General features: G+C 36.5%; 1 protein-coding gene across 1 annotated transcript in view; it reads left to right on the top strand.

Annotated features, from left to right (window-relative positions):
• The first annotated feature begins 299 nt into the window (after window positions 1–299).
• LOC134670780 (head-specific guanylate cyclase) overlaps window positions 300–27131 on the top strand; it is a 113421-nt gene continuing 86589 nt past the window's right edge. The window contains exon 1 of the mRNA XM_063528595.1: window positions 300–520. Within this exon, the coding sequence (XP_063384665.1) occupies window positions 332–520 (189 nt within the window). The 5' untranslated portion in view covers window positions 300–331. The remainder of the gene's footprint in view (window positions 521–27131) is intronic.

Raw genomic sequence — 27131 nt, 5'->3', positions numbered from 1 at the left:
TTTGCTATGAGCCACCGTTTACGAGTTATTTACGAAAACCTAAAAAAAAGGGACCTTTAAACCCCCCTCCACCCGTTAGCACACCCCCCATCCACCAGTACTTTCAGTATGTTGTTTAAGGCACCTTGACCTACAACTATGCCAAAATTCGCTCATACACGAATTATTTCCTCTGTTTTTCCTTCGTTTGGTGGCCTATAAGTACCCACATCACAAGCTTTATTGATCTTACCGTGGGACCGTCAATTTGTGTAATAATGTCTATTTATTCGGTATCTTTCTTCTTTACAGACCGCAACCTACTATGACGTGAACGCACCACAAAAACAAAATGGCGTGCTCGTTCCGCCGAGCGTCCTCTCAGCACCAGTTCGCCAACGGCGGCTCCGGAGGCAAGAAGCCGGAGTTCAGGTCCAGGCAATCCTCGATACACCATCCTGGGAATGATGAGGTGGAGGAGAGAAACACGCTGACGCTGAAGCATCTCAGTGAGGCGCTGCAATTGCTCACAGCGCCGTCGGTAAGTGTCTTTTTACATAAGCAGGCTTTACACTTTTTTTATTAGCCTACTTTGGTGTTCCACTGCTGGGCAAAGGCCCGCTTTCTCCCCTCGACCCTGTCATTGGCATTTTCCCACCATTTGGGGCAGAATGTGTCCAAGTCGTCCCGCCTCTCTCATTTTCGATCTGCCTGACCACCGGCTTGCACCGTCTATGGTGTTCAGTTGGTTCCACTCAGTAACCATTTTGGCCTACCTTCAATTTAAAAGGATTCGGTCTTTGGCAAAACATGATCCAATTGAAAAAAACATGACAATTCTGGTTAAAAAAATGACACATTTGACAGGTGACTGATCATATCCATAACAAATTCCTGATTATCACAATCAGAATGTACGTACAATTTTGGTCTATATGAATCCGAGAAGTGGATCAAATTCCTCTTGCAAGATTTGAGTACCTTACCTACAGACAGACACCGATCGACAAAAAATCCGTCAAATCTCGTCAAAAAGTCTGGCGAGGGACCTTTCTATTACACCCATAATATGTTCTACTCCTTTAGGTAATAAAGTAGCTACCTCACTTGTACCTAAATATTTTGAACTTGTCTTCTCTTGTCGTCGGGTCGGGCGTAAAAATGCTATAAAGCATACCACGGTTGGCGGAAATTTTCTTGGGAAGTCCAAATTGAAATACTTCGCACCGAATATGCGGAATTATGTTATATACGCTAAGTGGTCCAAATTTTGCGAAATATCAACATTTTTATTATGTTTTTGGAAAAATTAGGTTTAAGTTACATTCGGCCCGATACGAACTAGATACGTTAAATATTACGTCTAGATACGAAAGTTCGAATGTCGCAGATTAAGAATAAAAATGGCATTATTATCTTAAAATTGACGTCTGTTATATTTTATGTCTCGTATTAATAGCACGATTCGGGCCAAAAACTTTTTTAATATGAATTGAAGTGAAGCAAATTTCCTGTAGACATCATAAAATAAGGTGTACCCTTGTTATGCCGACAAACTTTTCATCGAATATTATTTCATCGACAACGATTCATCGAAACGTTAGTACTAGTAATATTGTTTGGCGCTATTTTGTTTCATATACTATTTATTTCAATTTTTCTTACTGCGTGGAAATACTATTCAACGAATATTACTTGATCGCTGATTCATTTCAAATTATTTTAATTTGCACAACTACTAAACATTGCAATTCATTTGTTCGACGTATTACTTTAATACATTTTTATGTCGTACTACTCATTTATTCATTTTTCTTTTGTTGTAAGAATTTTAGATTTCGGTTAGGTTAGAACTGCGACCCCACACAGAAACGAACGGCTTTCAAAGTAGGTTTAGGTTAGGTTAGAACTGCGACCCCACACAAACGAACGGCTTTCAAAGTAGGTTTAGGTTAGGTTAGAACTGCGACCCCACACAGAAACGAACGGCTTTCAAAGTAGGTTAGGTTAGAACTGCGACCCCACACAAAAACGAACGGTTTTCAAAGTAGGTTTAGGTTAGGTTAGAACTGCGACCCCACACAGAAACGAACGGCTATCAAAGTCAAATATTACAAATTGAAATAATTTTATGCGTAATAAATTTTATTAAATGCAATCCAAAATGAAATAAGAAAACCCGTAAAGAAATACCACGATATAAACTATATACCTACGAAATAAGTCGAGTGCCAATTAAAAGTCCCCGATGTAAATTTACTAGTATCAATTCTTCGACGCAATGACTTGTCGATGAAATGAAAATACTTGAAACGTTGTCTTCGAAATAACATTCGATGAAATGTCTGTCGGCAATTCAAGGGTAAACCCATAAAATAAATTGAGTTTAAAGACAAATTTTCTTGCTGTACCCATAAAGGCATGACCCAGCCTCCTATTTCTTAAAAGCTGTATTATTAAAACTGTATATATCAGTAAAATGTACCCAAAACTTTAAACTTTGTACTGTCCACGGGGAAACAAGCCAGTTTTTCCGAACGTTTTCGCCCCATCTCCCGCCGACTATCATTTTTCACTAAATAATTTTTGCACTAATCCATTTTGTACTTCATTCAGCGAAAATAATTCTCTTACAAACTACTCAAATACAATTGTGCAATCATCAATCACAATCAAGAACATTATAAGAACTTAGACGTCTTCATTACTAACGAGCCATTGTTATTCTATTTGGGTGGTCCAAAATGAATGAACGAATACTTGAGCGACGCCGCGATTCGGGAAATGAATTAGAGATTAACTAGAATGATATAGTAAATATATCTTTACCATGTATTTCATGATCTAGTGAATCTCTACTTCATTTCCCGAATCGCGGCGCCAGACGCCATAAGGTAACTTTGGCCATGGAACGTCACATATCTTTCTTTACTATTTTTATATCTAGTGAATCTCTAATACATTTCCCGAATCGAGCCGCGAGTTAAGCGCGTAATAACGATCGTGAAAATTATACGTGACTGGGCCACGAATGTGCAGTTATGTGCTTAGTAACGCAGTAAAACTAGAATCAAATAAAAATAGTAATCAAAATAGTCGTATAATATGGCAGTATAACTTCCAAGAGTAGTGTTGTGTCTCGGGAAAAATTAGGTTCTTGGGAAATTTTCATATACTATTTTTTTATTATGGTGACGTACCTACGGTCACTGATGATAATCGGTTACTACTAAATTATTATTGAACATCCTAGACTTCTAACTATGTGTGTAATTCAATAGTACATTATTGCAGAGGCCGGGAAAGGGCAATTCGTGGATGAGTTTCGATTTTGTCAAAGAAGACGAATCCACGAATTGCTATTCCTGCCGAGGCATATATAGTGCTTTTCTCCAAACATGCGAGGAAATAAGCTAAAATAATTATTATTTAAGCATCAAGCATCACTCAAATCAAACCTTCACATCCAAAATGTCAAAAACAATTTCCCTCTTTAATGAATTTTTAAAATTTAAAGGCACAAACTTATTCTGCCATTCAGTACCATTCAATATTCGTTCATTCAATATAATTGCGCAATATAGTTTGTCAAACCAACTTTTCAGTCAGTAAGAACCAGGAAAACTACACCCATCCTTTTCTTTTGGGTGCTAGTACTAGTGTAAGACAAAGATAGTATGATTCTCTTTGTCTATGTTTGAAATGAGAAAGTCCTTTGACAAACTATGTAAGCTTTATGAACACGGATGAGATTTAAAAAAAATATAAAAATAATCTTTGATTTTATTAAGCAGTATTCGCACGATCATACACGTGAAATGATAGCTGATCGGGTCGTGTAGAAGCGGCTCGCGGTAATAATAATTGGCTGTTTGCGTTTTTTATTATTAAAAAGTAAAAAACACTACAGTAATAAGTTATTACTGTAGTGTTTTTTTACTTCCCGTCCGCTAGAACAGGACAGCGATAGTTTGATGTTTTTTATTTAGAGTTTGACATTAACGAAGAACTTCCCGTACTATTTTTGCTACAGTAAGGTGAACATTTCCGAGCATATTGGAGAAAATATATATTATTTCTTCTACTTCAGTATCTACTCTTAGTTGTAGATTAAATGATCTGCCAACGAGATCAAAATCAACTTCATAAGAGTGACATTCCATTTCCAACTGCAGCTGCAATACTGTTCATTTTACTATGGAACCGCGTCGCTGTCATTGACAATTTCCATAGAAAATGAACAGTATTGCAGCTGCAGTTGGAAATGGAATGTCACTTTAAGAAGTACGGCGCGCGGGGTCCGGCGCAGTGTTGTTAGGATCCTAACAGCTGAGCAGTGTTCTTAGGAATATTCAGTTATTCATACAATATTACTTCTAGGCAAAGATCTACAAACAATCATTTACTTTGGTTTTATTTATAATTTTAGGTTTTTGCTGTCTTAGAAAAAATATTGTGTGCAACGGTACATACTTAGGTCTTAAAATTTAATATACGAAGTTACAAAATGAAAAAATGTTGAGTTTTGTAAAAACAGGCCCGTGAATTTTAAGACCCCTTATTATGTACCTGTACAAAATACTAATAACTAGGCTACGAATAGTAGTGCCGAAACAGCCATAACTTCCTCACGCAAATTTTAGGCTCGTTTCGGCCTTGACTCCTCGCTGGTGACACAGCCCTTTATTTAGAATGAAAACGATGAGTCATTTAAGAAAACTACCCGACGTGACTCAAGCTCGCAAGCTCATTGTTTTGGCCCTGTCACTGGCAAGGTTGCTTCAATCATTAGCGTTTTTAGAGTTCCGTACCGGAAGGTAACGAAGGAAGGTAGGAAGGTATTTGTAGACGTGGGTACGGTCAGCGTCATGTAGTAGGTAGCATCCAAAGTAGTCAAACAGTTCGGTCATCATCGTCATCTCAGCCATAAGACGTCCACTGCTGAACATAGGCCTCCCCCTTGGACCTCCATTCGTACCGGTTGGAAGTGACCCGCATCCAGCGTCTTCCGGCGGCCTTAACAAGGTCGTCCGTCCATCTTGTGGGTGGACGTCCTACACTGCGCTCGCTAGTCCGTGGTCTCCACTCGAGCACTTTTCGATAACAACAGTTCGGTACACCATATAATTTTTATGGCGTTCCGAACTATTTGAATACGTTGGATGCTACCTACTATACGACGCTGACTGTACGTCGCTCAGACACAAACAGAAACGAAAAGGGTCACTCCTTTTGGTGTACCGATCTTCTGTTAATGGAGATGTGTATACAAACGCAAGAATAAGAATGTTAAAAGCGACGAAAGAGCTTGTAAATGGTCTTCCCTTATATATGGATTTCGCCACATTGACCGTAATACTCAATTTTGGCTTGTTCAAGTACAGTCAGCGTCATAATAGTAGGTAGCATCCAAAGTATTGAAATAGTTCGGTACATCATATTATTTGTATGACGTACCGAACTATTTGAATACTTTGGATGCTATCTACTATACGACGCTGACTGTACATATCAATATTTAATGTTATCATTGGATGCCTTTAACCTTCCCCTGGGTTATTACCATCTCATAATTTGCAGTTTATTTTTTCATCATCATTCATTTTTATATTTAAACAATTGTATGTATTACCTACTTTAAAGTCCGTTCATTGATTCCAGTAATTTAATATAATACCAGTTGAATTATACGAAACAATAACGCAAATGCATACAAATAATAATGGCAATTATTAATTCCAACGCTATTACTTTAATAGCGTCCATATATTCCCTCAGGCAATTCAGACAATCATTTTAAATGAAATATTCCTTTGACGATGGTTCCATAGGAAATATCTTTTGTATTAAATAGCTTTTGTATTAAAGTCGCTGTTTTCCCTATTTGAAATTTACTTTTAAATAAGAATAGCCACGCTTCTCGTCAGTGAACATGGATTTACCTGTTTCTTATTTAATCACGCAAGGTATTAAAATTAAAGATAAAAAAAATATACAGGCTGAAATTTTAACAACCAGCCATAATCTGCGTAGTGACTTTGTAGGTCATACTGAACAACTTCTGTTATGGGACCAATGCCGAAAAAGTGTAAAATAAAAACCGGGCAAGTGCGAGTCGGACTCGCGCACGTAGGGTTCCGTACCATAATGCAAAAAAAGGCAAAAAAAACGGTCACCCATCCAAGTACTGACCCCGCCCGACATTACTTAACTTCGGTCAAAAATCACGTTTGTTGTATGGCAGCCCCACTTAAATCTTTATTTTCTGTTTTTAGTATTTGTTGTTATAGCGGCAACAGAAATACATCATCTTTGAAAATTTCAACTGTCTAGCTATCACGGTTCGTGAGATACAGCCTGGTGACAGACGGACAGCAGAGTCTTAGTAATAGGGTCCCGTTTTACCCTTTGAGTACGGAACCCTAAAAAGTAAGATAGGTAGCGTACTAATGCATCTGACAGGGAGTAAAACGAGTGACCATCGTACAATAATAAACATTAAATATATAAATAAATAAATATTGGGGACATCTTACACAGATCAACCTAGCCCCAAACTAAGGAAAGCTTGTACTATGGGTGCTAGTTAGGCGACGATATACATACTTATATAGATAAATACATACTTATATACATAGAAAACACCCATGACTCAGGAACAAATATTAGTGTTCATCACACAAATAAATGCCCTTACTGGGATTCGAACCCAGGACCATCGGCTTAGCAGGCAGGGTCACTACCCACTAGGCCAGACCGGTCGTCAAACAATGTTACTACGGTTTCCGAAGAAAACTACTCCCCAGACGTATACCGTTCAGTAAATCAATTCAATCATCACACACGCGATATTGCGTTGCTAACGTTGAGGATCTGCAAAATATATTATTTAGACCAAGGTGCGTGGAGAACGAATGATAAATGCTTCACCGTTTTCCGTTGGCATTTTATGCCATTTACGAAATTAGGAAAATATCTGGAAGTACCTACCCTTCTGGCAGTGAAATGTCAAGTGGCCCTGGGGAAGGAGGTATACTTTACTTACAGTTTTGACAACATTATTAATCACCCGGCTGGTTCTGAACCTCTAAGGTGATCTTCACATTGAAAGCGTATTCGTAAACCGCTCCGGAGCGCGAGCGGGACATCGCTGTATACCTACACACATACACACTCGAGTGGCGTTACCTACGTAGCTACATACATACTCGAGTGGCGTTACCTATGTACATACACACTCGAGCGGCGTGCGGATCGGAATATCGGATTTCGTTTTATACGTTCTATACGTTGATTATGAGCAAAGTTAGCCGAGTTTGGACTTCAGACGTTGCTCCAATCAGACTGGGTAAAATAGGTTTTTTCACCACACCAGCTCGGAAAGGCTTTCTTTGCACTTCACAAACGGATAGCAAAGTTGCATTTTATTCACATGTGAGGCAAAGTAATCAAATGCAAATTTTGAGTTGTTTTCTTATGTTTTATGGTAGAATTGACTTTTAAATGGTGATTTTGGATGATACATATTTAATAACATTCATTTGGAATTGATTTGGTTTGATTTTGTTTGATATTTTACATTTAATATTTGCTTCGGGTTGGTGTGGTGAAAATTGTTGTGTTTCACTCGGGGGAAAATTTTGTTTAACCCTCGTGCTTTGAAACCCTCGCAATGCTCAAGATTCCATTTTTCGAACCACTCGCTACGCTCGTGGTTCAATTTTGGAATATTTCGCTTGCTCGGGTGTCAATATTAGCACGAGCGGTTAAACAACAACTTTGCCCCCTTGTAAAACAAATAACTATTAAGTCAGTTTATTATTATAAATAAAATAATCTCACGAATTTGGCCTCATGGATCTTGCCAAATCAAAACGATTATTTTTTTAGGACCGATTATTGAATTAACAGATAAGTAATTTGAAAGGCAGTAAAAATCTTACTAAAGGCTTTTCCTGTTCCGCCCGAAGGATAAAATCTGACAAAGCAACAAAATTATTATCTTAATGCTTTTCTTGCGTTATTAAAATTTTATTAAGATGTAGTCGAGTATGATGAATGAAAAATAAAGTAAGGTAAGGTAGGTTAAGCAAAAATAAGGTTACAGAAAAACCTGCGGAACATTTAACTATAAAACTGGGTTAAAGATTTTTCAATGAATAGGTGTATAAAGTGTCCCACTGTTGGGCAAAGGCCTCCCCCTAGACTCTCAATCTTCCCCGTCCACTTGATGAGATATAACCAACCACTCTGGCGGTTACGTTATGGCGTCCACTATGGTTAGTTATACCGGGGTTAGTAAGGTCATTTAGCATGCACTTTAGTCTAGTCATCCAAAATTGTCACAATAGCATAGATTGGACCTGGGGAGCCGACCCATTCACCCCCCCCCCCCTTTTTTTGGGGGTCTGCATGGCGCGATCTCCTGGCTACCGGGCCAGATCAACTTTGTTTGACCTAAGGAACAATCGTGCCAAGCGGCATCGCCTGAGACTAAAGTGCATGCACTTCTATACATTTGTGTTCCTTACTAACCCTACTAGTTAATAGTTTAGCCCACCTCTGTGGCTGCATTCGTCATACATGGCCCGCCCAGTCCCAGGCTAAACCAGTTGTTTTTTTCCCCAAAATCACTATACTTTTTAGTAATTTATGAGGCACTTAGTTGATTCCCTATTAATTCGATCCTGTAATAAACTCGCTTAGCGCTGGCCGCGGCTCTAATCGGCTCGTTAAGGTTCTATTCATTAACCTTTCACAGCTAATTAAGCAGTTTCGTTGTTCAACCGATTTTTAAATTAAAATTAAATGAAGCATTATGATTTTAGCTTTCTTTGTAGGTATATTTATATTCCATTAAAACATTTTCAAAATTGGCAACTTTTTACATGAAAATGTTTTTTGTGACGAGAACGAGACGACGATTTATGACGAGACGTGATAAATCGATGAAATTTGATTTATTAAGTTTTTTTTTATTTTATTTATTTGTACTTTTTATTCCTGAGTAAGGTACCACGTAAAAAGGAAACCTTTATCAAAAGCAAATTATCAATATTATGAGACATAATCATCTAATGAATGTGTTCAATGAAATAACAAGCTATTTATCGCACTCAATTAGCTAAAATCACCTTTAGTACATCGGTATAAAGTCCATCAAGCTAATACGACGTTGTGTAAACACGCACTGGGGTTTCCGCACACATTATACCGTAGTACTTGATACTAAAACCCGGACAACTATAGGACATTCAAGGCGCTTAGGTCATTTGGTCTCACCAAGACCAGTTAATAATCTTATAAGCTCAAAACTTTGCCTTTGAAGTTACACAATCATTTTAGTGTAAGTGTAATCATTCTGATGTAGTTTAAGCTCATTAATTACACATGGTGAAGCATAGAATTAAGTTCCATCAAACTTGTTGGTTATTGTTATAGTGTTAGTTATTCTGAAGCAATTAGAGGGGAATGTCATGAGCAGAGGTCTTGGTTATGTTTATACAAGGTAAGGGTGCGGGGATGTATTCTGTTTTTAATGGTAACATTCTATTTCTAACCGCAGCTGCACTACCGGTATTGAACGCGTCACTGTCATTGTCAATTTCCATAGTAAAATTGACAGTAATGCAGCTGCGGTTAGAAATGGAATGTTACCTTAACTTGGATATAACCAAATGGAGAAGCCTTGTCTGTGATTTTCTGTACAAAACAGTCTGCCGGATTTTGTGGGGGAGGGGCGCGTCAAATGTATACGTAACGTAAAAATAGCAATGTCAGATAAACGTCAGTCCAGACAGTATGATCATTGGTCATAGAGTTATTTAGTGCAGAGATATTTCGAGTCTATTGAGTGAGCGCGTGTTGTCGCCTTCTTAAATACCTACAAATGTATTATTAATATTTTTACTTTAATTTTTCCTCATTTTGTTACTTGTTAATTAGTATCTTTGTTACTTTCAATTTATCTTTGTTAGATATAATTTGTGTTGGCTTTGTTCACATATGTGCTTGCGATAGTGCGTAACCTTAGTATAAGTAGTAGGTACCTGTTAGTTTAGTATTATGTTACTACCTGTGAGTTCCTGTATCCTGTATGTGTGTGGCTTTCTGTATCCACTATAATTTCTATGGTATTGTCATAGCTGTTGGTTCTCCAAATAAAAAATAAATAAAAATAGAGTTTCGCCAGAGGGGAACGCCTGTTAATAGCTACTCCGTTTGGTTATATCCTCCAAGAGGTTTTAAATGTCGTTAAATACCTATTCGCTTAGTTATAACAAATACATGCAGATAAATTTACGGGCATTTATTAAAAAACTGACTACATATAGTGCGTCAAGCAAATCTTGTCAGTAGCAATGTAAAGCAAACTAAAGTAGGGCAACACTCAAAGAGTAGTATTGCGCTATGAAAAGCAGCAATGTACAATATACATCGAACCAAAACTTTTTTTCCGCCGAGCGCGCCCTATTACGTACGTCAATTCAAATTGTCAGTTGGGGATTCTCTATTGAAAATGTTTGAAATTGTTATTAATAGGTATGGACGGACAATTTAAAAGCGGTGTGTGATGTTGATAAAAATGATTAACTAATTTAAAGATCTCAAAATAAAATTAGAAGTGGACTATGCCGTTAAACAAGAATGTATGAATAAATCATTGCTTCAGCAGGTAGATGTCCTACTGGATTTTAATATTTTATTAGATTCCTCAGTTGGCGCTGTAGGCATTGTAGGCACCTTAGCTTTGATTAAGCACAATCTTATTTAATATATTGGTATTTAATGGTAACTCAGCAGAAATATCTCTTGAATTAGAATCGATTCCGAAGGTAAACAATGATGATGGCTGTCATTCGCGATCCACATTCCACAGATAAAACACAGAATGACACGCAATTTTCGAATTATTCGAACACAGTGTTGCTAACCCGCGATTTTTCAAATTTGCCGCCGTTTGCTACTGACAAGATTTGCTTGACCCAGTATACTTGTATTTTTTTATATATTTATGGAAAAACCGTTAGGTATATTAACTGTTATTCCAAGAAAATATTATTGAACTGCATGCAAAATTAATTGATAAAACAATAAAAACAATATACGCAACCCGCATTAAAACACTTTTTTATACAAATCCCAAAGCACCATTATAAGTTTGTATAAGTGTGTCTCAATTTCATAAAAATATTCGATCATTATTCAGCAAAAATATGGGAAAAGTATTCGCGGTAACGATAGAACTTTCGCTACTTGGGTTTTTTAGGTATTTTCAATATATTTTAAGTTTCTACGCCTATTTAGCATAAACAGTTTTGCTTTAAGTATATAAAATTATGTAATCTGTGTAGTTTTGATCTTGATAGGCCTCGCTAAAGCAAACCATGTCCTGACTAAAGATTATCGTCACGCGAATAGGCAATAACAATGAAATAGAATGGCCTTTTTGTTCGCACTAATTTGGTTAGGCATAACGGTGGGAAATGGGGAAAATGCAGTTCTTTGAATTAGGGTGATTTTGTTTGTAAATGACTTGTTTTTAGGATTCCGTGTCAGAAGGGAAAGGGACATTTAACCATCCTATTTTTGGCCAACGAAAACAGGAAATCTGTCTACTTTTTTGTCTGATTAAATGTTTTTTTTAAGTATTGAATTATTCTTTAAAGTTGATATTAACAAATATTAGTTATAATTGTATGGAGCACAATAAAGAATAATTATTTACTACATAATTTTCGGTCTTGGTGATTATACAATCTACTCATACCTGCATTATATTCCGCTTTGTCCCGATCTCCATTCTGTCCAGATCTACATTATTTTACTTTTACGTTTAGTTGTAGGTACTTAATTTCATTGTTTTACCACAGTATAATAAAGAGTACTAACGTACAGTATGGACACTCCCTGCCTCCCGTTGAAAGTGCCGCCCACCCGCTCTCGGTTACCTCACAGTTACCGGCCGGCAAGGACGCGACGACGCAGTGCGCAGAGCGGAGGCCACGTAAAATATTCAAATATTAAACAAATATTTACAGAACCTATCAGATCACACTGAAACCAGTACAATACCTATATGAACAAAAAATCATGTTTACAACTTACGTAATATGTTGGTGGCCTGAATTTCCTTACAAAATTTTCGTTACTTTGTTTATACTGATTCAAAATAGGAAACTATTGTATAAATTGAGCTTAGGTACCCACCTTACAACATAATACGATTCTTATTTCTTCCTAATTCGCGCAATGAGTTTTGAGTAATTGAGGTCATCGAACTTGACAACAAACTGGCGAGAACCCTCGCACGTCTTATCTCACTCACACAAGCATGGTACGCGTTTACCTACACGAGCTTACCTACGCACACAGTCTGTGCGTAGGAACGCGTTTGTTTCATACATTTTATCGCCAGTGTCCGGGGTGTGGTTTTACGTTCGGTGTATCGCTTAAATAATTTATTTAATTGAAACATTTATTACAAAATAAATTCATTTATTTTAATTACAAAGGACGATTTCCAATCTTTAGGTAGAAACATGTGAAAGAAATAAATAATTATAATAATTATTATGGGTGTTTATAAGAAGTAAATAAGAAATAAAAGCATCTCAAGAGAAAGAAACAATCTCACAAATTGAATCTGTGACATATACTGCAGAGAATGCCTTCAGGCATTACGCCATTTCAACATTTTTATTTGATTATGCAATAAAGTTAAAATAGATAAATTCAATTGTAGCATATTTAAAATATTCCAATCCCTCTTTCCAATAAAGGTCCGGATCTCATAGAAAACTGTCGTCCTGCTTCTTTATCGAATAAGTTCAATTCAGACATCGTATGACTGCCGCTCCAATGTACATTTTGTTGCCTGTAGGGATGTGCTAGTTATATTATCGATATATTTTTCATTTAGCTTAGATAAGAGTGTGCCAACGCTAACCTAAGTTCTCCCCATAGTCTAATAAAACATGGTCTTCTCTTCCCAGAGTGACACAAGCCTACGTCACAATAACATGGCCGCTATATATAGCGCTATCGCATATTGTCATATAGCGCTGTCGCATGATGACGTAGGCTTGTGACAGTCAGGTGACCTAGAAAAGACGGGAAGAGAGTACCAGGCGGAGTATATTATTATATCATGGGTCTCCCTTTATATTTTTCCACGTATCGCGATTTGCGACCATGAGCAATTTCCAACCAGTATTTGTCAAAGGCGTCAAGCTAGTCGTCGTATATATTTTTACAGTAGGTACATATGGTGATTGTAATTGATGACATAACAATTACTTTACCGCCCTACGGCGGGATTAACACATTTAATGCCAGCGCGAGCTACGCGCTACGAGCGTAGCCGATAACACGGGAAAAACCGTATGTAGCGGAAATCGCCTACGAACAGAGAACCCGCCTAGCGGGTTGCTGGCAGAGAATGTGTTAACACATCAACTGCCAGCGACTCCCTAGGGGAGTTCACTGTTCGTGGGCGCTTTTCGCTACATACGGTTTTTCCCTTGTTATCGGCTACGCTCGTAGCGCGTAGCTCGCGCTGGCACTAAATGTGTTAAGGACAATACGTGCCTATGTCAAAAATTTAAAGAGCCATATGTATTGTAAAACGTTGTCCATCGATAAAAGAGATATCTCACGGACATACCCCAGCCTTATGCCTGCAGTCGTCATATTGCCGCATGTCACATGAATTTTCCCCCTTTGTGTTGAATTCAATTCAAGCTGCATTTTGAAGGCACGGACATAGATAAATTTCTAATATTACTGTCCATATTGCTTCAATGAAATTGTGTATAATAAAAATAAATGTATGAGAGATATTTAGATGCATACCTAAAAAGGACCTATGTTAATTCCTAGCTTTTATCAAGAAGAGAATTTGATATAGAGGCATATTGTCAAAGTAAATCATGTAGTCAGTAAGTACTTACTGCCATCTTTCGACACAAAATATTAACACTTTTAGAACGCCATTTGACATTGATCCTTATTTTTTCACTGATATGAGTTAAATTTGTTGTGCCAGTAAATGTACTGACTAGGTACGGTCAGCCAAGAAAGTAAGCCTACATAATTTTCTGCAACAATTTCCCCTATACTAGTCTAAAATAAAATTCTCTTTGCTTTTTTTTATGAAATAGGAGGCAAACGAGCAGACGGATCACCTGGTGGTAAGCGATTACCGCCGCCCATGGACACCCGCAACACCAGAAGAGTTGCAAGCGCGTTGCTTTTATACCTACAACAAAATGCCGAATTTAAAAATTATATAACTAATCAAATTAGGTTAATTAAATTAGGATTTCTTTTAATTCTGTGTAAGTGTCTTGTTCCGACGTCTTTGGCTTAAAATATAAAATTACATTTCTTCCTGTAATGAAACATTAACAAGGTCTAAAAGAATTAGATAAGCTTATACGAGGCGTCTTCAAATAATTCAAGTTACTTATATATAAGTACGTAGTGTAACTTATCCTTATTTTCCTCATTATTTTCTCCTTACAATCGTTTTTCTTTCGCTCTTTTCTTTTCAAAGGAAATCTTGAAAGTAATTAAGATTTGACTCGGAAGGTATTCAAACGGACTTGGGTAATTCCCGCCAGTTTACATTCGTGTTATGAAAGATATAAATATAGCTATTGTTTGTTATCAAAATGGAAGTACGCTATCCTCAAAACTAGAAAAATCACTACCTATTTTCCATATTTTTTTTTACATTCTGTCGGATTTATAAGATCAAGGCGAACTTCATCTTTGAAATCGGACAGGCTATACTAAGAAAAACGTGAAATGCTGACAATCTAACTATAACAATATCACGGACACAAAGTAAATAAGAAACAAAAGCATCTCAAGAGAAAGAAACAATCTCACAAATTGAATCTGTGACATATACAGCTAAAACTACATTGTTTACAAGATTTACAACCCGTGTAAATATCGCAACGGACGTCAGAAACGGAGTGTTGACAATCTAGAAAATAAACCAGAAATACGAACAATGCTCAGTCAATATCTAAGACGGAATCTAGAACGGAGATTGGGGGAAGCGGTTAATGTTGACTTGATTTATTAGCTAACAAAGACCCTATAAGGAAAATAAATATTTATTTGTGCGGATTACTATTTTCTCTTATATATAGTTTAGCAATGTCGTTATATCACTTAATATATGTTGTTGGTTCTAATTTAGTTCTTTGACCTTTGCTCAATTATAGAGTATTGAAGTACATACGCACAACGGTCAGTTCCTTAAATTACCTATACGACTAAATGCAAGTTGGATACTTGGACAATCTACTGTTATGTAAGTACCTACTACTACGCGCCTAGTACCACGCATAGCAATAAATATTCCGAAGTAGGTAGTCAGTAATTCCGTATACGTTTTCATTTCTGAATATGTTTTATTATATTCCACGTCAACCATTTCGTTCTTTTTAATTCCAGGGAAAAAATAAACGAAATACATTTTAATAGCAGAGCAACCGCATATCTGTGCCCCGGATTGATTGATCCAAATTATCATTTACGGGTCGAGAATCGTATTTCATTTGTTTGCTCAATTTTGTGGAATTTGCTTGGGTTTAATTAATAAAACACGAGGGTATTGCTGAAGTATAAATTAATTTAGATAGCAGTTCTAAGCAACGGTTACTAGGAAAGTAATTTGGGTTCGTACACTTGGTGGGTGTTTGGAGTACTTTAAATTAAAATTACTAAGGCTTCTATAAAGCGCTTGCTGGACGTCGTGAAAGCGGAAATGGAAAAGAACAATCTCGTACCAGAAGATAACATACCGATCGATAACACAAACGCAATTCTTCCTAGTCGCGATTCGCGATCCATATTGTATAGATTCCACACAACTACACTTTACTACATTCGTGATTCCACACAGTTGTTTTTTTTTACGCAATCGAGATTCTTCCTATTCGTGATTCTATTTACACAATATTTTTCGACGCAACCGCTGTTTACTACATTCGTGATTCCATACAGCCATTATTTAAACACAATGGCGATTCTTCCTATTCATACTACCCAATATGGGTTCAACGCGACTGCAGTTTACTACAAAATTTGTAATTGCACTCAGTTGTTATTTTTACACAATAATATAGCTAAATCTTAATCTATAACTTCATATTTTTAACTTGGCCGCAATCAAGAGGCGCTGGTAATTTTGCATAACGATGGAGGGCAATAATGTTAATAAAAAGCGAAAAAGGAAAAGATGTTCTTTTAAAAATTGGATATAAATATTATTTTAGAGGTGATCGCAAAGAATGTTCCAACTGCAGATGCGTAAATACGACGGCATGCAGTGAAATCAATAATCATTGATAAACGAAGTCATGTCATGAGGCAGAAAACTCATACATGTAAGCCTAATGATTTTAAAAATAAAATCGATATCTGCCTTGACCACTGCAGATCGAAAGTAACAAAAACTATGCGGCCGATACGATACAAAGAGTATACGAAACGGAATTTGAAAGCCTACTGGAAAAGGCATCAGTGAGGGAGTCAAAATACATTCCAGACTTTACATCAGTAAAGGATTCTTTGTACAAGCGAAAGTACAAAGCATTGGGTGGGGAAAAAAGTACATTCGATAAAATTGAAGACATTATACTACCCGAAATTATATGTGAGGACTTCTTAATAAGCGACAAACACAACATTTATGTGTTTGCAACACCGTTAGCCAAAGAGGCAAATAAAACGTCCACGAGCTTCTTGTGTGATGGTACCTTCAAGGTAACTCCGTCACTATTTTACCAGCTGTAAATCGATTTGAACAAAAATAATGATGAAGCTACTACAATTTTATTGTCCCTGTGATTTATGCTTTGCTCCCGAACAAATCAGAAAGAACATACGAACTACTATTATCAATTTTGAAACAAAAACTATCGCTAAATGTTAAACATTATAATTTATAAAAGTAACTACGAAATTGCAGTGACAAACGGCTTACAAAAAGTTTTAAAAAATGTGGTAATAAAAGGATGTTTTTTCCATTATCAGCAAGCTATCTGGAGACAAGCAGTAAATCTCGGAGTAACTGAACAGCCAATGGATAAAAACATTACTCGGCAGCTTTGCAAATTGGCATTATTTCCACTATCAGCTGTACCTGAAGGTTTTCGCTGTGTTGCACAAACCATTCCTGATGTAGAAGAATATGTTAAGTTCGAAAAATACTATAGAGAACAATGGATGAATAATACAAAACTCGAGATGTCCAGTTGCTATAATTAATTGAACTAAGCGAGTGCTTTAGAAGGGTGGCACCATCGAATTGGAGTGAGATTTAGCCGCCACCCAAAGCTATTTTTATTTTTAAGCAAATTAAAAAAGAGGCCAATTATCAATTTCCGAATAAAGCGAAACCTAGGTGGAGGGACAAAACAACGAATGAAACGACGAACTCATGAATACCAGGAAACAGATATAATCCAAAATTATGAAAACGGAGATGTAACTATAGAAGCTGCTTTGAAAACTCTAAGTTAGAACGATAATTTCAGCTTTGTAGATGATAGTTCTGAACCAGAAACAGAAAATTTTGATCCGGACACAAATGTCAGGTCAGACCAACATGTTGGTGATCGTTTGGACAATAGCGATTCATTACTTCAAAGCGTTGCTGGTCGTTTGGACAAAAGTGATTCTTCAGACCAAGACGTTGATGAACGTTTGGACAAAAGTGATTTTTCACTTCAAGGCGTTGCTGGTCATTTGGACAAAAGTGATTCTTCAGACCAAGACGTTGGTGAACGTTTGGACAAAAGTGATTCTTCACTTCAAGGCGTTGCTGGTCGTTTGGACAAAAGTGATTCTTCAGACCAAGATGCTGGTGAACGTTTGGACAAAAGTGATTCTTCACTTCAAGGCGTTGCTGGTCATTTGGGAAAAAGTTATTCTTCAGACTAAGACGTTGGTGAACGTTTGGACAAAAGTGATTCTTCACTTCAAGGCGTTGCTGGTCGTTTGGACAAAAGAGATTCTTCGGACTATGATAATATATTTAAAAAAAATTGTGACTTATTAAGTTAATTTTGCTATTTAACTCATGTATTTTTAGTCACTCGCTCGACATGGTTCGGAGAACCTAAGGCTCTTTTTTTTCAAGCACTAGGTGCGCTAGTCGCGCAGCGCGCTGGGCGCGTGATGAGATAACCGGTTGGGAGTGTACTTGCGCTGTCGTTGTAGGTGGGCGGCGCGCGGCTATCGTGACCGCTAATTACGCACTGTTAGGACTTGAAAATAGAAACCTAGGCTCTCTGAAACTTGTTGCGCGAGTGGCTAAAAATTGGTGAGTTAAACATTACTATAGTTAGGTTAGATGCACACGCTAGATAGAATCGTGAATAGGATGAATCCCGATTGCATTAAATTAACGGCTGTAAGGAATGACGAATGTAGTAAACTGCGGTTGCGTCAAAAAAATATTGTGTAGAATCTCGAATAGGAGGAATCTCGATTGCGTAAAAAAGCAACTGTGTAGTAAAGTGCAGTTGTGTGGAAACCCAATATTGTATGGGAATCGCGAATAGGAAGAATTGCGTTTGTGTTATCGATCGCGTAATCCCAGAGGATACCGAAGACCGGGCAAAGTGGAGAAGATTGAGCAGGAAAGAGTACCCTGGCGCTAGGCCGGGAAAACGCTAGGCTAAGAAGGCTTCTGTGGTGGTTCGAATTATAGCTTCGCCATGTCCGTCTGTCTGTCTATGTCTACGAGACTTTGCTACGTGATTGTTAGTGCTAGAAAGCTGCTATTTGGCATGGATATAAATCGATGAATCCGACAAAGTGTTAAAAAAACAGACATTTTAGATATTTAATACAGACCTTTAACGATAACCACAGCGTATACGAAATGAATTTTGAAATTTATTATTAAAGAAAAATAGAATTCTTAAATATAATTTCACAAATTATATTTGGTCGTGTGAAGTATTGTAATTTATGAATAAATTAAGATTTCTTTTGCCATTTTTAATAAACGAGTATTCTGACAAAAAACGACAAAGCTTTGCCAAAATAAAAGAAAATTATTCAAGAAACGTTAATAAAATTTTGTGTCACTTATCTGATATTGCGAGTCGGAAATAGCCAAAATTGGAAATAATTATACCCGTGCCCCAGAATTATGAAATCGCAGAATACTTGAAAAAGGTGATAAGCAACAGTTTGAATTAATGGGATTTCTATTTGGTCATACACAGAGTTTGAGAGCTTTAATGTTAAAATTACAATGAATTTCAAATATTGCAAGCCTATTTCATTTTAATTGACGGTTGGTTATCACGTGTTATTTTATTGCTTCTGATTTAAAGTTCTTTTTTGTATGTTTTTTCTTACCGCAAATATTTCTACTCAAAAAAATTTCTAACTCTGGCATTTAAAAAAATCCACGAAAATTTTAAGCTTTATTCGACGCTGGAAGCGTCAACCACGATGTTGCTTTTCACGTCTTTGGTTTTATTATTTCTTGCTACGAAATCGTAAGAGGTAGCGTTGTTCTCAGAAGTCTGTTTATTAAAATGAACTGAGACGAACTTTCAAATCCGAGTTCATGGGTTCGAAATGTTCGAATCCATGTTCTATTCTATTTATATTTTTGGTAAACTGGTCTCTCTAATCAGGCCATGCTATATTTTATATTTCTCGAACGCGCTACGATAAAACTAGGTACAATCGGTAAAAAATAATCGCACAGTTAACAAATTCGGGGCCAAGAACCCAACTGGGTACACTGTTCGTAGCGACTACGCGCTACTTAAGGCAAAAACGTGGGTACGCGTTACGAGCGCAACCCGGAGCACTTAGTGGCAATGAATGTTAAAACAAAACAGGGAAGGTAGTTAAAACCCACTAGAAATCTGCAAAACAAATGGCAAAGTTCGTAAATAAATGAGTAAATAATAAATTCAAAGCTCACCTGCCGCGAGCAGCGCATTCCAACTATTTCAATAGAACATTCCTGTAGGAACTTTACAAACTCGTGGCTTCAACCCATATATCATTCCTTTCCACTAGATGCGGCATTAAATATGTAGGTACACCATGGGCTGGAATAACCCGAAAGATTTTAACAGTGTATTCCTGATCATATATTTAAAGACTAAAATTTCCTATCAACTTTTTTAGAATTTGCCTAGTTATAGAGTTATGACCGTTTAAAAAAAAACATCTTTTTATCATAACTTAGGGTACAACGCCTTTTTGATGGCGCTGTTGCCACTATGGGGCATAGTTTATATGTGCTTATTGATAGATGTCAAAAAATTACAAGCAACACTTTGCAAAAACTAGGATTTACGAAAAAAAAGTAAAATACATTTTAAGTGGTAGTTTTATTAATAAAATTTATTTTTTGCGAAAAAATATATCAAATAAATATATTATAATTTTTTCCTTATTTTGGCCTCAGAAATGTGTGGTACTGTAGGTTATTCTACCCGTCGCTTTTTATGACGAAATGGGACGACCGCCTCGAAATTGGCTTTCAATACAAACGTATTCCCAATTTTCCTCTCTGGATATGAACATAACTGAAAATATTTTTACACAATTTGATGTATTATAATCATAGCTATGCTATGTGTTAAAAATTTTAACACATTTTTATGCACGCATACGCATGGATTGTGATTGTAAACATAAAAATACGAGATCTTGTAGGACGTAATCTTAGTTTTAAGTGCGAAACGTTTTAGGGTCGCGTATGTGGGTATGTCTAATTGTCTATTCTAAAAGTTTTACAGTTAATTTGAGTGTTGTTTATTTCGTAAATAAGAGGAATTAGGTACTTCGTAGCCGTAAATATTTACTGTTGTATATGTAAGGACAAAAAGAAAGATTTTAAATTAGTAATTATGATATAAAATAATGAGATGTATTGTCTGCTGCCGCAAAACTTGACCTCTTGCGTTATTTTCTTGGCTTTAAGAAAGAAATTTATATCTTTTTTTTAAGAACAAAACGATCATATAAAATAAAAATATAAAAAATAATTAATATTAATGTAATATATATACCTATAAATAAATATTTTCATTTCATATATACCTGAACACAAAAATAAAATAAAAACCTGGAGTTTGATAATTATTAATTATGTTAAATGGAATAAATATACAAATAGCTTATGCATAATGTGTCAGAAAGGAAAAAGAAACGGTTCTATTCCTTTCTGATACATTTATGAATTTGTGTTAACATGTTTGTGTTAACAAAATGTAAAAGTGATCATATGCTACGCCCCGGCCTGTTGTTCTAGCGAGATTACGCTACGCTGCTCTTAAAATGTCTCCAAAAAGACCTAAAACAAATTTTGATAAGTGCTCAACCCCTTTGTTGTGATTTAATTAAAACCGCACCCACTAGCTATTTTCTTTTTTAGACCGTTATTATAAACAAAATATAGAGTTAAAGCAAAATAACTAAGTATAGGAAACTGATTTTATAGAAGTTTGACGTTTAAAATAACAGTTGCACTGCGTGTGCTATCAAAATCATTGCAGATTTACCTACCTAATTCTCAAATTTCAAACGTTTGGGCTATGCAATATCTGTCAGTTCAGAGCCTACCTATAGTAACAGATGAAGATAGATTTGACGATAATTTCTTGGTCACGTCTCCCCTAAATTGCGATTCAGAACAGCAACCACAGCGTTACAGAGGAATCAGGAATATTACGGATTTTTCAGCTTTTTTGCCTTAACAAGGCTTAATGAGATCTCATTTGAATATTCGAAAAAAAAACTTTTCAGTGTTTGATGTCTCCCGTGGGGATTACGAAAGAAGTTTGTTTTTCTTGGAAGTTTGTTATAGAAAAAAATGCTGATTTTAAATTATGCTGTTAATTCGATTATATAGTTAGTACCTAATAATTATACGCTAATTATGATATTGTTAATTTACCTAGTGTTTTTATGTTTTTCTACTTAAGTAATCTCATAACCTAACTCCTATTAATGGATATATGAAATTTAAGTAAGTACGTTAGTAAGTTAGTACATATGTTGGTGCGGGCGAGCCGCACGTAGATATGATTCAAATATCATTTTGATGCCAGTAGTGCGTTCGAATTGGCCTGTCGTCTTGGACGATAGATCGTCTAATAGAGCCCGTCAAACAAAGTGTTCGAGTCTAGAATAATATAAAAGGTCGAGGCCATAAATAAATTGAATCTATCGAATAACCCTTCAGTAAATGAATTGATAAAAGTACACAGTTCGAAAGGCTTGAGTGAAATTAAATCGGGTAGGTCTAAAGTTGGGTTACGTTCGATTTTCTATGAGCGAACTCTATATAATAGTGTGATTATATAAACATAATTTACCTCAAGATTTATTCGATTTCGGAGAAAAATACAGTCAGTAAATTTATCTTACGGAGTAGGTATGAGTAAGTTGAACTAAATATCCCCTACAAAAATGTCACCATTCTAAGTTCTCAATTGGTGACATTGCTTTCTTTATACGATACACATATAAACTCCGCGAGACTCGAACGTATTAAAATCATCAAAAACGGATCGAAACATGTCAAGTGTTTATTAGGTAATAAATAATACCTATTTAAAATAATTTGATACATAATATAGTTCGCTCTTTAGTTTAGTTTGGTGTTACGTGTGACAGGAGAATGGTCAAACTCAAGGGTCTGGTATACAAAAGTATAATAAGGCCGGTCCTTATGTATGGCAGCGAGACGTGGGCAACGACTCAAAGATGCATACCATCCAAGTTGCCGAGATGAAAATGCTGAGGTGGATGTGCGGCGTTACCAGGCTCGATAGAATCCGTAACGAGTACGTACGAGGAAGCCTGGGCGTGCGCGACATTGCCGATAAAATGCAGGAGAGCAGGCTGCGATGGTATGGTCACGTAAAAAGAAGGCCTTCTGACTACGTAGGAAATTTGGCGCTATAACTTTCCATCCCAGGTTGAAGACCTAGGGGCAGACCCAGAGCAAGATGGAAGGATGTAGTGCTAAAGGACATGAGTGAATGCAAGTTATCCGAGGACGAGGTGGGATGGATATCCCACATGGTGGTGGGGTCAGCTTTCCTGCTTAACCTTCTCCACTTCGCCCTGTCCACGACATAGTATAGCTATCGCTAGGAAGAGAGAGAGAGAATATAGATCGCTCTTTAGAACATAGAGTCAAATATTTGGCTTATCAGCACTGCGGACCCGATGCTGATTCAGCATCGGGTCACCTCACTTTAACCTACTTGTACATATTTAATTAAACAAAATTGTGGAGTAATGCTTAATATGGAGTACCTAATATACGTAATTAAGCGTAATTTCAGAGTTTCAGCCCAAAGGCTCCGACGGTATTATTTAACTTTCTCCCGACCCATCAGTTTATCTGTCAGATGTTTAAAGGGTCGCATCTTTTGAAGATCAAAACGAAATGGCCCTTTGAATCATAAAAAATAACTCGGTGAAATTTGTAGGATATGTTTTTGATGCATTACAAACAACAAATGTGTTTGACATGATAACTTCTTATAAATCGATGAACACCGGTAGCAAGCACGAAAAAGTGTCACGTTGTGGACAGATCTCCATGGTAACGTTGTGGACAGATCTCCTTGGTAACGTTACGTAAGGTAGGTAATGGTAATGTTTTCTTATGACATTATCACGCAAAATTATAGTCCGTAAACCGACTTTACAGACAGCCGTATTTTTCTTTGCGGTTTTGTACTAATACTTTAATGACCTTTTGCGATTAACTGACAAACTAATACAATACACTTAGTACTTAATTCAAAGGTCAAAAACTTCTTGATTGTATGCCAAAATATAGACGGTCAAGCAAATCTTGTCAGTAGAAAAAGGCTCGAAATTCAAATTTTCTATGTGACGATATCCCTATTACGCGCCTACATTTTTCAAATTTGCCGCCTTTTTCTACTGACAAGATCTGCTTGACCAAGTATAGTATATTATATTATTAGATCATAAATGTTTCCACTAACTGTTTTAAAACAAGCTACAACGAAATCATTTGCCATCTGACTTAAGTAAGTCTGTATAATTGCCGAAATGCACCGCAAAGCTTTACCTAATTCGCTTGCCGTTTTCATTTTCTGCTATTCTTACTTGATAGTACCTAAGCTATTTGTAAATTAAGTTAAATGCACCTCGGGGTGATGCAGAGATAACAGACCGTGGCTCCTGGATTTGTGAGCTAATTTTGTTGCCAACTAGAGTTTATACGGTTAAGTTATGCGTTGCACTTCTGACAGGGTTATAATGAGGCATTCATTTGTTTTAATTTGTGTTATGTTATGTTACTTTGCCTGTGTGCTTCATTATTATCATATGTACGTTTCTATTGTTTATAGTCTAAAGGCGACATCTGGATGTCAACTGCAGTTGCATTACTGCTGCGGTGTCGTTGTTGCTGCCGGCCGAGTTATCTGTCAATTTCTTTGATAAAACGAATGACTTTTGCCGCCGCATTACTGCCGCGATTATGACGTTCATTCCATTGCTCATTCAATATAGGAAATGCACAAATACAGCGGCGGCAATAAGGGCGTCGCAACAGTAATGCAGTTGACATCTGAACGTCAAGGTGAGTGACAGTCCATTTCATATGACAGCAGCACTACCAATAGGTACCTACTAGTATTCATTTTACTATGGAAATTGACAATAACACCGACGCATTCGTACTACTACTAGTAGTGCAACGTTCCATTACCCTGTTACCCTTAAGGTGACAGTCCATTTCCAACGACAGCTGCACTACTGTTCATTTTACTATGGAAATTGACAATGACAGCGACGCGTTCAGTACCGGTAGTGCAGCTGCGGTTAGAAATGGAATGGAATGTTACCATTAGGGTAACATTCGATTTCTTACCGCAGCTGCACTACTAGTACGAACGCGCCGGTGTTATTGTCAATTTCCATAGTAAAATAAATGGTAAAATGCTGCTGTCGTTGGAAATGGATCCCAAGGCTGCCATGAGCCGTGGCTAAATACCGAGACAACGCGAGGAAGATGAAGATGAATAAGATATCGAAAAACTTGACCAAATAAAACTTGTAACATATATAATCATTATCCATCATATATCGTAATAAGGATATAAGCAGCAGCTGTTACCCGACTAAGACGGTCTGCGGCAATCCAATACAAACATTGAGGTAACATCTGGCCATTAGCGTGTGTAATAATTACAGTGAATCCGAATCCCGTTTGCGACGTACGGAGTATCGGCTAATTCTGTAGGCAAACAGGACGGGAAACCCTTATTTGTGGCAAATAATAAATAAATATTATAGGACATTTTTACACGAACCGACTAAGCCCCACGGTAAGCTCATGAAAGCTTGTGTTGTGGGTACCTACTTAGACAACGATATATATATATAAAATAGATATTTATATACCTACATAGAATATAAGCATGACTCAGGAACAAAAACTATCTGTGTCATCACACAAATAAATGCCCTTACCGGGATTCGAACCCGGGACCATCGGCTTCATAAGCACTACCCACAAGGCCAGACCGGTTGTCAAAGTACAATAAGTACGAGGGTATATATACACCGTGTTTTTATTGAAATCCGTTAACTTCGGGGTATGGTTAAGAACGTTTAAGTGAACTAATTGGCATAGTTAATTAAAAAAAAATAAAAATTTCATTTGCTTTTTTTTAAAGAAAAAATTAAGTATAAAAAGTAATTAAATGTAGCATATAACGTTGTTGTAACACGGGCATTACATTTAACTCAACCAAACAATTGAAATCTGTGACATATCAATGTCATTTCGAACATCGATCGACCGAGATTGTACTTAAGTTTAGTAGCAAATGTATGAACTCATTCTTAACACTAACCAATATGTAAACCAGCCCTAAGGCAAGTGTACACGCTTGTAGAGGCCTTATAGGAAAAAAATAAATTAGTGATTATCTCCGAAATGGAGTTAATTAGAACATCGGTGTCTTTGAGAAAGTTACTTAATTTAAGCTCAGGAATGCACCCTTGAAATTAACGGAAATCAAAAAAAAACACGGTGTATATAGGTAGATATCTATTGGATAGCTATGTGTGGTCATCGTTTTATTAGGTCATAAATTTAATTTGAAAGATGGTTTAGCTCTCGCAACGATTGAACAGTCTTCCGACTGTAAAAGAGATAATATAATCATAACATGGAATATTATTTAAACCGAAAACACACTTAGAGTACGATGTAACATATTCACGGTTGAAATAATGTAATAGGTTTCCTTTTATGAAGTGATTCATGACTTTTATCATCATCATTTTACTGAAGGCTTTGAGGTGTGCGGCTTTGACTTGAGCCGTTTCAGGTTTTTGTCTCTACCATGTTTGCTCTGAAATATTTAAAGTCGATTATTAATGTGCAAAGGAATCTGAGGTCCGAAATTAATTTATATTAATAAGTCCTTTCAACGTTCAAGCAAAAAATATACGCCATAAAATAAAAGCGCATAAAAGATTTAAAAAGGCATTGCAGTATTAATCTCGTAAATCGAACTGGAGTAGTTGCTATTTTAATCACTGGTGCTATCCGTAATAAATTAATCCCCTCCAGCTGAGCTATGCTTAATCAGTCCGGCTCAGAGCAATTTGCGAGGCTTTGCGCTGCAGACGGACCCGGACAGCTGCGATACTCTGATCTTGATATAATAAACAATTTACATGGCTTGGGGCGAACCAACTAGGTATGTTTTTATTAGGGGATTATCGAACATATTTAACAATGCATAACAACATGAGTAAGGACACTTAAAGATACTAAAAACGACATTTAAAGTTAACTTAAAAATAAATAATAAATGAATAAATATTATAGGACAATTTTACACAGATCGACCTAGTCCCACAATAAGCTCAATGAGGCTTATGTTGTGAATATTATTAGACGACGACATATACAGTATAGAGATATACAGTGCCAACCACTTAAATAGCCTCACCTATATATTGTGAGTATTATAATTATTACGTGATAATTTTTATCAATATATCTTAAATTTGAATTGTACGCCCTGACGTTTATCGAACGACACATTAACAAGTCTGAACTTGTCTACGCACGAAAC

The sequence above is a fragment of the Cydia fagiglandana genome, chromosome 14, assembly GCF_963556715.1.
Source record: "Cydia fagiglandana chromosome 14, ilCydFagi1.1, whole genome shotgun sequence".
Classification (NCBI taxonomy): domain Eukaryota; kingdom Metazoa; phylum Arthropoda; class Insecta; order Lepidoptera; family Tortricidae; genus Cydia; species Cydia fagiglandana.
This window is presented reverse-complemented; position numbering and strand designations above follow the sequence as displayed.